Source organism: Quercus suber, unplaced genomic scaffold (genome assembly GCF_002906115.3).
Source record: "Quercus suber isolate HL8 unplaced genomic scaffold, Cork oak 2.0 scaffold_182, whole genome shotgun sequence".
Lineage (NCBI taxonomy): Eukaryota > Viridiplantae > Streptophyta > Magnoliopsida > Fagales > Fagaceae > Quercus > Quercus suber.
In genome coordinates, this window is record NW_027069640.1 from 737938 (window position 1) to 751253 (window position 13316).

Below are 13316 nucleotides of genomic sequence, written 5' to 3' on the forward strand. Positions count from 1 at the left end.
ACACACAAAAAGAGAAAAGAAAGGAGGGTACGTAAGATCTGATTATTTGTGGACAAATTGATAAGATTTTTTGAGGTTGTTAACATCTTCAATATACCGTATAGTACCACTTGTGTTTAAATATTATCAACAAGTTTATATATATAGATATATATATATATATATATTTTATGAGGGGGCCATAAGTGTAAACCAATTAATTATTTTATTTTTGAAGAGCCTCTTTGTGCCAACTTAATTCTTGAGAGAGAATTAAACCTAGTTTTTGGATTAGCTTCAAATTTTAGGTTACACTATTAAACAAACTTTAGTGGCACGAATGGCTCATAGCACCCCTNTTCACACGGTTTTTCCTTATCACACAAGCACTTCCCATAGACGGCGCCAATTGTGGACACAATTGCGGCCCAAGCCCAAGATGAATGGGATGATGGCCTAGTGAGCCTAGTATAATAAGTTTATAGAGAGTGGGTTAAAGAACTAAGTCCTAGTGAATTTAATAATGGCTAGTATGGGTTCAGAAGATGATCAAGCAAGAACATGATACATAGGACTGGGAAAATTCACTGTCCGAGGAGACGATTTCAAGTATAAATCAATATAACTGTTTACAATACAACCTTGATTGCTACAGTATTTCTTCTCTGTTTTTCTTCTCCCCTTTCTCATGGGAGGTCTCTCACATTATATAGTTCATTTCCTACCATCTTGATCCTATACGTGTTAATCATTAAAGCCTTCACTTGAGTACATGTCCCATCAGACATCCTCTTTGACTTTCTGTGAGTTGTGGTAGCTGAAATTGCACTGTTCAGAGGTCTTCTCCACATAAATGCGGCCAAAAAAGCAGCTACAGTGCATTTAATGCGGTGGTAGCAGCTTTTCCTTTAGATATTTCTGAGTTCTTGTCACTCTGGTACGTGTATAAGGCTCATCCTTATCGTGAAAACCTCCTGGAAGGTCACCTAGATTACTGAAATACAGATTTGATCAGTATTCATCGTATCCGAGAAGGAGTTCCTCCTCGGACTTTCCTCCTTTGTTCCTTCCTTATGTGATTCTAAGCTTGGGGTCTCTTTCAATTACCTACCCCTCCTTGGGCACGCCCACGTCTCCAAATAAGGTCCAAGGCCCACTATACAAATTTGGGCCTTTATCCCTACACCATGCATGCAATGGTGAGCCAAAAAAGGTTTCTTTGGGGTTTATACCTACCTTAATCTTATAGGCATGTGTCTGTGACTCTATGTGCATCGATTATAAATTGTATGTAATTACTCAAACTCTAAAAAATAACATAACTACAATTTTAAGGAAAAAAAAAAAGTTTACACCATTATTACTTATATGTAGAATAATTTGAAGATTTCTTTTTACAATTTTATGATTTTATTACTGATTTTTAGATGCGAAATAATGCATATTCTCAAATTACATGATTGTGTACTTTGTGAAAACAATTTAAAACTAAATGGCTTAATTAGAAAGGGATTATAGTTTGAGAGATATTATTAGATTTTACGCACGCAAAAATGATACGTATGCTTATACATACATATATATATATATATATATGGAGAATTATAACTTACACTAGAGTTTAAAGTTTTAAAGAAAAAAAAAATTGAGAGGGGCCAAAGTAGTATTTTTTTTTTTTTTTAAGGTTATTAATATTTATATTTATACATATGGGAAAACTAATAGAGGGATTTTAAGAAGTTTGGGCCTTCCCACAAGTGGCTCCGCCACCGCATGCATGACATGAGCAAATTCAATAGTAAGAGAGAAGATTGAAAAGGGTTAATTATTGTTTTCATATTATTGGATTTGAAATGTTCTATACAATATTTACACTTTCATATGAAATGTTTACATATAATATATTATAATAATGTGAAAGAGTGTGAATGTTATTAAATGTGAAATAATGAAAGTCAAAAAAAAAAAAAAAACCTAAAATAATATTCAGATATAAATTTCTCTTTCGGTGTATAAATTTTAATTATATACATACCCGCAAGAGAAAGAATATCAATAAAATTATTACAAAAAATGACAAGTCAAAAACAGAGACCAAACCTAAAATCATAAAATGTCAAAGCGCGTACGTAGGTGAAGAAATTTATGCAACGAGAAGATTCATTGAACCTAGACATACTTGTTTTAGTTTCTATATATATTGGGTTTTAACGCTCTGAAGTTTAAAGTCTAAACACCAAGTTGCTATTAAGAGAAAGGAAACACCAACACACACACACACATATATATGGGTCCTAAACAAGAGGAAGAAACCACGTTGTCATTGAGGAAGAGGAATGAGGAGTTGGAGAGGGAGCTGAGGAAGAGCAAGGAGAGGGAGGAGCAAATGAAGCAGGAGCTGCAAAGGGCATGGGAGAGGCTCAAAATTGCAGAGGAAGGCGAGAGAGGCTATGTTCACAGCTCGCTGAACTCGAGGCCGAGGCCGTCATCGACGCTCGTGCCTCTCATGCTCGAATCCTCTCTTTGATGGAACAACCCTCCCAACGCCCTACTTTTTCATCCTGATCTGAAAAAATTATTTTATGAGACTGTCTTATGAGAAGGGCTCATCTTACAACACATGATGAGCTACATTTCCTTTAAAGAATCTTATAAAATACTCTCTTATTTTTTATGGATCTTGAACTCACTACCTCCTCTTCCATTTTGAGTTTACGAAAGTAAAAGGTGCAATTTGAGCAAGAATTCTTTGGCTTTTAAAGATGGTGTGTGTATAATACGTGTTATCTTCTTTGTATTTGTTGTATATGATTACGATCTGTATGTGTACAGTATGGAAAGACATACACGAGATGGGATACGAAGATTAATTTTGTTCCATTTATCTCAAAATAAAAAAGTGTGGCCATCTCTTTTTGTATTTTTTTTTGTTTTTATTTCATATTTTTAAAGGGTTTTCTTTTGGGTGCTTTCCTTGTAGTTCTGGCATGTTCGTTTGCAATTTCCATTTCATAATCAGAACATTCTTTAACCTCTGATTCTGAAGGAATGAATGAATGAATAGAGAGGAAATGTTTGAATATCAGAGAGAAGGAAATTAGAGAAAAGTAGTCAAAAGTTAATTTCTACACGATCCAAACATAGCCTAGAAACAATAATACAACAGTAGAGAAAAGACTTTTTTTTTTCATTGCCATCTTGTGCCAAAGCCAAATTGCCAATATCCAAGATGATTTTATAAAGCTATGCCAAAATTTTAAATTATTCGAAATAAAATGATTGCTTTTTTTTTTTTTTTTTTTTTTTTTTTTTTTTTTGAGGAACGAAATGATTGCTTAATGCTTATTGCTTATTGCTTATTGCTTATTGCTAAGAATAAGTATAAGAATAAGAATAATAATGTTATTAATATTAAAGTATCATGCCTAGACTGCCTAGTGTGTTTTTCACGTCAAAACAGCATATCACAAGAGACGTGCACGCAATATCTCTAAAATTAATTGTTTCCAAACAGAAATTGCTCGTTTTAAGGATGCGTCTGTATTGCGTTATCAGACCCCTTAAGCCAAAGCACTTTTGTCAAAACAATAATAATAATGTAGCGTGTTCCATTAAAGTTTTAGAAGTTTTTTTTTTTTTTCCTAAAGTTAATTTAAAATTTGATGATGCCGAAAATATCAACAGTGAGTTGCACAATGCTCGTACCCTCGAAACGACACCTGCACAAAGAAAAGAGGACCTAACAAAGAACACCAGTGTGATGCCAGCCAAATACCCTCCGAAGGTCAAGTTAGAACTTCTTTCAACTCTAGAGTGCTAGAGAGGGGTTAATTATGCGTACCTCGATTTATGAGAGTATTAGGCTTTTATAGTAGTTGAGGGTTGACCTTTTTCCTTGGAGTAGAAGTCTTTTCCTTATAGGGATCCTCATGGGCGCGGATCGCGGAATCCTTTCCTTATAGGATTCTAATACTGATCGTGGGATACAAATGATTTCCTTAAATACCACGCGCGGAGGCCAAGTCAGAATTTTACACATATCCGTCGGCATAGGGGTCGTCGGCTTGCCTTATCCCCGTCAGCCAAGTCGTCGTCAGTTCATTGCAGCGATACCCAAGGGCTCCGAATCCGCATCCGTCAGCCTTGGATCCCTCTGTTCTTCCAGTTGTCCGCGGGCATCAGCTGACGGGTTGACCGTGATTTATTTTTATGTATCAGTTGCCCCCTACTCCATATCTCCGTCAGTTCAAGCTGACGGGCTATGGAGTTATTTTTGCTGCTGACCTTCATTTTAGTTAGGACAGAGAAAATATTACGGTTGGAATTAAATGCTCTGTACACGTGGCGAGTTTCGGTTGGCTCCGCTTCTGGACGAGGGCGTCGCTTCGTCTTCCATGCGTTTTCCTTATGTATATATATGGCCCACCTTTCCTTATTTCTTCCTATTTGCTTTTGGTGATTCCTGGAGAGCTAATCCGTCGCCATACTCCGTCAATACTGCCATTATTTCTCTCGTCACCTCGTTAACCGTCACTTTTGAAAAACTTGTAAGTTTCTTTTCTTTCCTTGCACACTTTATTTTAATTTTCTTTAAAGTGAGGTCGTCATCCTAGGTGCTTAGTTTACACCCGTCACTTGTAGGTAGATGTCGAGTGACGCGTCGAGTGACTAGTCGTCGGTCCGCGAAGGAGCGGGCTACAACGAGGTATTTGGTTCAGGCTCATGTAGTGAGTCTGGGAGTTTCTCCTGGTCGTCAGAGAGGGAGACGTCAGCCCATACTCCCGTCGAGGAAGTAGGAAGTCAGGGAAACGGCGGCCAGGAGGAAGAAGTAGGCGAGGAGGGTGAAGTTGGAGTAGGAGAGAGAAATAGTGACGGGGATGAAGGTGACGAAGAGTCTTGTGAAGGGACTTCTGGAAGTCCTGGAGGCAGTCGTCCCTTCATCCTTCCCAAGGACTGGGCTGTGAATAAGTTCCTTCCAAAGATGACACTTAAAATTTTTAACGAATTACGCACCCGTTTCCAAATCCCCGACCATATTCCTATCCGTCTGCCTAGGGAGGGTGAGAAATGTTATACGGGAAGAACTGCAGATGTTGGCATGTACGATGCCATGTTTGCCGCTGGGTTGAGACTGCCTCTGACGGCTTTACACCGTCAGCTGGCTGATTTCCTTGGTATATCCGTCAGTCAGATTGCTCCAAACTCGTGGAGAATCTTTATTAGTACTGAGGTACTGTGGGGTCGTCTAAGTGGAGGCCACCGTCAGCTTTCCTTGGATGAATTTTTCTACTGCTACAGACCCCGGCACCTTTCTTCCTTAAAGGGGATGTATCATTTTGCCGTCAGGGAGAAGGAGTTGAGGTTGGTGTCTGAGATGCCAGACTCTAATAGAGCCTGGAAGGGTAGGTTCTTTTTTGTGAAAAGGACGGACTGGGTTTGCCATCAGGAAGAGTGGGAAACGATACCCCTTGGTTGTTTCGACAATACTTGGGCGTTCGCTAGAGAGTCAGGTTTTAACCGTCAGCTTTTATCCTCGTCAGTTTGCTACGTATTACAATTTATTTTTTGAAAAGGTATTAACGTAGCCAATTTATTCTTTTTCAGCCTTCACTCGTCCATCAATAACCAATGAGCAGGAAGATTTTATCCGTCGGGTTTTGGAAATACCCATAGAAGAGCGATCGTGTCGGGACTTGATTACCCTCGACACTCTTCACGCGTACTGCGGAGGTCCCGAACCGACGCCTGAAGCTCGTAGATTGGAAGAGTTTTCCCGTCACCGTAAGTTCCTTGACCTATTCGTTCCGTCACTCTTTGTACTTTTAGTCGTCAGCTTCCCTTATGCATTTCTTTTACAGAAATGGACGTAGCTAAGGAACGGATCAGGGCTGCCGCTGCCCGTCAGAAGGAGGAAAGGAAGGCAAAGGGGGAGGCGACGTCTACGTCTGCCCCCCAGACCGTCACTAAGGGTTCCCAAAAAAGGAAACATGACGGGGACGTCATTCGTCCATCAAAAAAGACAACCGTCACTCCTAGGAATGTGCCTCCCGGGAAGTCGCCCCCCAAGTCGGGCCATGGAGCAGGGAAGGGTGTTATGACCTCTTCTGGTCCCATCCTGAAGGGACCCCGTAGCCTGTTGACGCATAAGGATTTTGCTGTCGAAACTATTGAATCCCTTATAAGACCGACGGATATAGATCCTTGCACTCAGTTGGGGACAGAAGAACTGGGGTCATCCGCTTTGTTTGATCTCTCGCGGGTAAGCCGTCAGCCTTTTGAATGACGTGCTTAATCTTTCTTTTTTGATAACTGACGATTGTATTTTTTCTAGGCCTTGGTTCGTGTGAAGGCGCTGCAAGACCGGTGCGTGGCCAAGGAGGCGGTCGTCACTCGTGTTAGTAAGCATAATGCTAACATGCGAGACTAGCAGGCTCAGTATAAGGAGGCGGTGCGCACACTTAACCTCGAGCTGAAAGAGGTAAGGGAGAAGCTGGAAGAGGCGAGCCGTCAGAAGGACGAGCTAGAGGGAGAGCTGATGACCCTTCGTGGACAGTTGGAGACGGCAGGGGCTGACGCCGTTGAGAAATTCAAAGTGTCAGACTCCTTCATCGATTCTTGTAGTGGCTATTATGGCACGGGATTCGATGACTGTCTTAAACAAGTTGCGTTAGCTTTCCCTGAACTGGACCTATCTGGAATTACCCTGGACGACGCTCAGCCTATGACGCCTGCTACTGATGCCGTTACTGCTGGTGTTGACGACTTGGTTGATTCTCCCCCACATGGAGGTAGTGGAGTTGTCTTGGCCCAACCTGCTGCGAACCTTCCAACAACTGCCGCGATTCCTCCTGTGGTGCTGCTTGACGGAGAGGACCCTTCTGTTAAGTAGAGAATTTTTAAGTGACGGTTTTTATTTTTGTAGCTCATGTTTTTCCCTTCTCTTTTATTTATGTAGCAAACAGCTTCATTAAGTGCCCCTTGGGGCCCAATGTGTAATATTTTAACAGCTTTTTAAATGCCATTTTGGGTTTTGATTTGTTTGTAACGCCGTCGCTCTTGATTACTTGTATGTAGCTACTTTTGCTTGGCCTGTTTAACTCATATGTCTCGATTTGAAAGAACGAAATCAGGATTGTAGGCCCTTTTAGTTTAGTGTACCGTCAGTTTTACTAAACCGTCGGTTTAAACTTTGAGCTTTCTAGTGTAAGTCTACTTAATAAATTCGTCAGTTTTTTGATCATTTCGTTTTAATGATTGTAGAAATTTTTGGCAAAATCCTATTATCTCGTGACAAGGTCATCTGCCTTATAGACTGGACCATTTGTGGACTGACAGATTCAGCCTTTTTTAGACCGTCAGTCTAATGGCTGAGTTTATTGGTTTACGCACTCCGTCAGTCTTTTATTTAGACCGTCAATTTTTGTCGCTTTGTCCATCTTGTGGACTCGGTCATTTTTATACCGTCGGTTTAATTGATTTGTCCATTTTATGGACTTGGTCATTTTTTAGACCGTCAATTTTTTGTCTCGTCCGCTTTTGTGGACTTGGCCATTTTTTAGACCGCCAGCTATTTGGTTCGTCCACTTTGTGGACTTTGTCATTTCTTAGACCGCCGGTTATTTGGCTCGACCGCTTTGCGGACTCGGTCATTTTTTAGACCGTCAGCTTGAGAGCTGAGACGATTGTGGACTTGACCACTTTTTCAGTCTTTCGGTTAGACCGTCAGCTTGAGAGCTGCGACGATTGTGGACAACCACTTTTTTCGGTCTTTTGGTTAGACCGTCAGCTTGAGAGCTGAGACGATTGTGGACTTTACCACTTTTTTCAGTCTTTCGGTTAGACCGTCAGCTTGAGAGCTGAGATGATTGTGGACTTAACCACTTTTTTCGGTCTTTCGGTTAGACCGTCAGCTTGAGAGCTGCGACGATTGTGGAGAACCACTTTTTTCGGTCTTTTGGTTAGACCGTCAGCTTGAGAGCTGAGACGATTGTGGACTTTACCACTTTTTTCAGTCTTTCGGTTAGATCGTCAGCTTGAGAGCTGAGACGATTGTGGACTTAACCACTTTTACGGTCTTTTTAGGTTTTAAGGCCGTTCACGTTTTGTGAACTTGAACTTGTAAGTAGATACTTCAGTAATTCTGAATAAACTCTCATTGTCATGTATCAATATAAAAAGTAGTTCGAAAACAAAATCTGCCCATTTTGGGCTTATTGTAGCAAAAACATGAGTAGAAGAAACTGCCCATTGGGCTTATTGTAGCAAATACTTAAAAAGGTAATCGATAAGTCTTAGTGTACCCAAAAAAGGTGTTGTTGCTTTTCGTGTCGCCGCCCCTACTGGTAGTACTTCCGTAAGTGTTCAGCATTCCATGGATGTGGTAGCTTCCGTCCATCCAGTGCCTCTAGATGGTAGGTGCCCTTCCTTTGCCATGCCGTAACTCGGTAGGGTCCTTCCCAATTTGGGCCGAGCTTTCCTTGGGTGGGGTCCCTTGCTGCGCCCATAACCTTTCTTAGAACGAGGTCTCCCACTTGGAAGTCTCTGTGTCTGACCCGGGAGTTGTAATGCTTGGCCATGCGGTCCTGGTACCGTGCAAGCCTTTGTTCTGCTGCCATCCTGACTTCGTCCACCAGATCAAGTTGCAGACGTATGGCCTCGTCATTCCTCTTTTCGTCATGGTTGTGCACCCTGTAGCTTGTAAGACCGACTTCGGCTGGGATGACTGCTTCGTTCCCGTACGTTAGTCGGAATGGTGTCTCTCTTGTTGGTGTCCTTGCTGTTGTCCTGTAGGCCCCTAGTATGCTCGGCAACGCTTCAGCCCATATGCCCTTTGCCCCCTTGAGCCGGGTCTTGATAATTTTTAGCAAGGACCGGTTTGTGACTTCGACCTGTCCATTGGCTTGGGGGTGGGCGGGGGAGGAGTAGTGGTTCCGTACCCCCAACTGCGAGCAGAAGTTCCTGAAGGAGTCGTTGTCAAATTGCTTCCCGTTGTCCGAGACTAAGATTCTTGGAATGCCAAACCTGCATATGATGCATCGCCAAATGAAGCTCCGTATGTTTTTTTCTGTAATTGTGGCCAAGGCTTCAGCTTCTACCCACTTCGTAAAGTAGTCAATGCCCACAATTAGAAACTTCAGTTGTCGTATTGCCGTAGGGAACGGCCCCATGATGTCCAACCCCCACTGAGCGAACGGCCACGGTGCCGTCATCGGGGTGAGTTCTTCGGGTGGTTGTCTGATGACGTTGCTGAACCTTTGGCATTTGTCGCAGGCCTTCACATAAGCCTCGGCATCCTTCTGCATTGTTGGCCAAAAGTACCTAGTTCGTACTAGCTTGTGTACTAGCGATCTTGATCCTGAGTGGTTTCCGCAGATTCCTTCGTGCACTTCTCTCATGACGTAATCTGCTTCTTCAGGACCTAAGCATCGTAGGTAGGGGCGGGAGAAACCTCTCTTATACAAAACATCTCTTATCAGCACGAACCTTGCTGCTTGAACCTTCAGTTTTCTTGCCGCCTCCTTCTCATTCGGCAATATGCCGTCCTTCAAGAAAGAGGTTAACGGCATGGTCCAATCGTTTTGGGGACCGAGCTCCTGTACGTCGACAGCATTTATGAGTGGAGAGAGCTGTGTGAAAGAGAGTGTATTACTAATGGTGGCCATGTGTTCGGTTGAGGCGACTTTGGCCAAGTGGTCGGCTTGTTCGTTTTCTCCCCGGGGGATCTGTATAATTTTGACCTTCAGCTCGTTCATCCTCCTTCTTGCTTGGTCCAGATACTTCTTCATTCTTTCGCCTTTGCATTCATACTCCCCACTTATCTGGTTGACTATGACTTGGGAGTCACAGTAAACGATCACTTTTTCGGCTCCCGCTGCTTTTACGAGGTCAAGCCCTGCTATCAGAGCTTTATACTCCGCCTCGTTATTGGTGGTAGGGAATTTAAGGCGGACCATACACGCTACTGTATCTCCTTCGGGTGACTGTAGTACGACGTCGGCTCCGCCGGCCTGCCTGTTGGAGGATCCATCTACATGTATGCTCCATTGCGGGGATTCTTCTGCCCCCTTGTCCTCACCATTCGTGAATTTTGCTATGAAATCTGCAACGACCTGCCCCTTAACAGCGGTCCGCGGGCGATATTGGATGTCAAACTAGCTTAATTCTATGGCCTAAAGTGCCAAGCGCCTAGCAGCTTCTGGGTTGCTCATTACTCGTCGCAAAGGCTTATCTGTTAAGACAATCATCGTGTGGGCTTGAAAGTACGGCTTCAGTTTGCGTGCTGCCGTAACCAGCGTGAAAGCAAGTTTTTCCATGGGTGGATATCTTTCTTCAGCTCCGCATAATGCCCGGCTAGTGTAATACATAGGTTTCTGTACTTTCTCTTCTTCTCTGATCAAGGCGGCACTGACGGCGGCTGGGGAGACAGTAAGATAAAGAAAGAGTTCTTCTCCTGGTTGCGAGGGACTCAGCAGTGGTGGGGAAGAGAGGTAAGCTTTCAACTCCTCAAACGCTTGTTGGCATTTAGTGGTCCACTCGAAAGACCTTTTTAGCGTGCGAAAGAAGGGTAAGCATTTGTCTGTTGCCCTGGAGACGAACCTATTTAGCGCTGCTATCTTGCCGTTGAGGCTTTGTACTTCCTTCATATTCTTTGGTGGTGCCATCTCCATTATAGCCCGAATCTTGTCTGGATTGGCTTCGATGCCTCTCTGGGAAACCATGAATCCTAAGAATTTTCCTGCCGTCACCCCAAAGGCACACTTCCCTGGATTAAGCTTCATGTTGTAAGAGCGAAGAGTGTTGAACGTTTCCCTGAGGTCTTCTAAATGATCTTCTTCCCTTCGACTTTTAACCAGCATATCATCTACATACACCTGAACGTTTCTCCCGATCTGCCGTGCGAACATCTTGTTCATAAGCCTTTGATATGTTGCGCCCCGCATTTTTTAGACCAAACGGCATTACCTTGTAGCAGAATAGGCCTTGGCTGGTTACGAAGGAAGTTTTTTCTTGATCATCATCGTGTATCTTGATTTGGTTGTAGCCAGAGAAAGCGTCCATGAAGCTTAACAGCTGGTGTTGAGCCGTAGAGTCTACTAGAGTGTCGACTCTCGGGAGAGGGTAGCTGTCTTTAGGGCATGCCTTGTTTAGATCGGTGAAGTCTATACACATCCTCCATTTCCCGGAAGCTTTCTTGACCATCACTACGTTTGCTAGCCAGTCGGGGTAGTAGACTTCTCTAATGAAATTTGCCTCTCGTAGCTTGCGGACTTCTTCGGCTATGGCTTGATCCCGTTCTGGGGCGAAGACCAGCTTCTTCTGCCGAATGGGCGGAAATGATGGTGATACATTCAGCTTATGCACCATGACGGAAGGGTCTATTCTTGGCATTTTCTCGTGACTCCAGGCGAATACATCCTGATTCTCTTTGAGGAATGCTGTAAGTGTTTGCCAGATCGCGGGACTTGCAAAGGTTCCAATCCTCGTTGTTTGGTCAGGTTTGGAGTCGTCCAAGGGTATTTCTTCAAGCTTTTCGACTGGCTCCGTCATGCTTCGGTGCTCTTCTATGCTCATGGTTTGGAGGTGATCATCCATTTCCATCATGGCCACGTAGCATTCGCGTGCAGCAATCTGGTTTCCACGTAGTTCTCCGACTCCGTATTCTGTTGGGAACTTGATCATTAAATGATAAGTTGAAGTTGCCGCCTTCCACGCGTTGAGGGTGGGTCGCCCTAGGATAGCATTATAGGCAGACGAATGGTCGACCACGACGAACGTTACGTCCTTTGTGATTTGCTGGGGATAGTCGCCTGCTGTCACAGCCAACGTGACCGCGCCCAGCAGAAACACCTTTGCACCTCTAAAACCGACAAGTAGGGCATTCGTTGGAACCAGTTGTTCCCTGCTGATTTTCATCTGCTGGCATGCCGGGTAGTACAAGATGTCTGCCGAGCTGCCATTGTCGACTAACACCCGATGCAAGTTGTAGTCCCCAACCTGTAGGCTGACAACAAGCGCGTCGTCGTGCGGGTGGTGAAGACGTCGCGCGTCTTCTTCCGAGAACTCGATAATGGGGCTTTCCCTTCGAGTTACCTTTTGCACTGGACCCGTCAGCTGGACGTTTTGGACCATCCGGAGGTATGTCTTTCGAGCTTTTTTGGACGGCCCGGTAGCCATCCCTCCTACAATCATTCGTATGTCACCAACGGGAGGTCTTGGACGGTCATTATCTCGTTGGGGGGGGGGGTGCTCTAGAGGTGATGGATCCGCTTTTTCCTTACTTACGAATTTCTGCAATTTCCCTTGCCTTATAAGGGCCTCGATTTGTTGCTTCAAGTCGTAACAGTCGGCTGTGTCATGGCCGTGATCTCAGTGAAAGCGGTAGTACTTGTCTCTGGAACGCCTGCTAGGATCCCCCTTCAGCTTTCCAGGGAAGGTCAGAGCCCCTTCGTCTTTAATTTGCATTAGGACTTGATCTATTAGGGCGGTTAGCGGGGTGAAGCTTGTGAATCTCCCTCCTGGAGGTTTAGAACGCCTTTCGTCTCTTCGATCTCTTGTTCTGGGCCTCTTTCTCCCTTGGTCTGGTCGTGCATCTTCCTGCCTCTCCCTTTTTCTCGGCTTCTCTTCTCGGGCCTGCAATGCATCCTCAGCATTCATATACTTAGTAGCCCTATAGAGTACTTCCGACATGGTCTTCGGGTCGTTTTTGTATAGGGAGAACAAAAACTTGCCCTTTCGCAACCCATTTGTGAAGGCTGCTACAAGTATTTTGTCGTCGGCTTTGTCAACCGATAGCGCTTCCTTATTAAAGCGCGTTATGTAGGATCTTAACGTCTCGTCCTCTCTTTGCTTGATACTCATCAGGCATGCCGTGGACTTCTTATACCTATGTCCCCCAATGAAGTGTGTAGTGAATTGAGCGCTTAGCTCCTTGAAGGTGCTGATAGAGTTGGGCGTCAGCCGGCTGAACCATACCCTTGCGGGGCATTTAAGTGTTGTGGGGAAGGCCCTGCACATAATCTCATCTGCTACCCCCTGAAGATACATCAGGGTTTTGAAAGTTTCCAGGTGATCCAGAGGATCCTTCACCCCGTCATAGTTATCTATATTCGGCATGCAAAACTTGTGGGGTAGGGGGAAGGAGTTCACGGCCATAGTGAAGGGCGAGTCGGTACGGTTGACTAGATCGTCAAGATCACTGGAGACTCGCCCCTTGAGGGCGTTCATCATGACCTCCATCTGTTCCTTCATTGCCTGCATCTCGGCGGCAATATGTGGTGGAGTCGCATCCGTGAGGGATGGCATGCTCACGTGCTGCCTCTCCGGCCTGCTTGGGGCGT

The 13316-nt window shown here is 44.3% G+C and overlaps 2 protein-coding genes across 2 annotated transcripts; both read right to left on the bottom strand.

Moving 5' to 3' along the window:
• Positions 1-10836: 10836 nt before the first annotated feature.
• Positions 10837-12153, bottom strand: LOC136069654 (uncharacterized). The gene has a single exon (XM_065778413.1). The coding sequence runs from the start codon at positions 12151-12153 to the stop codon at positions 10837-10839; it is 1317 nt and encodes a 438-aa protein (XP_065634485.1).
• A 192-nt stretch (positions 12154-12345) lies between these two features.
• On the bottom strand, positions 12346-12837 carry LOC136069655 (uncharacterized). The gene has a single exon (XM_065778414.1). It carries the CDS (start codon positions 12835-12837, stop codon positions 12346-12348), a length of 492 nt encoding a protein of 163 aa, XP_065634486.1.
• Between the last annotated feature and the right edge of the window lie 479 nt (positions 12838-13316).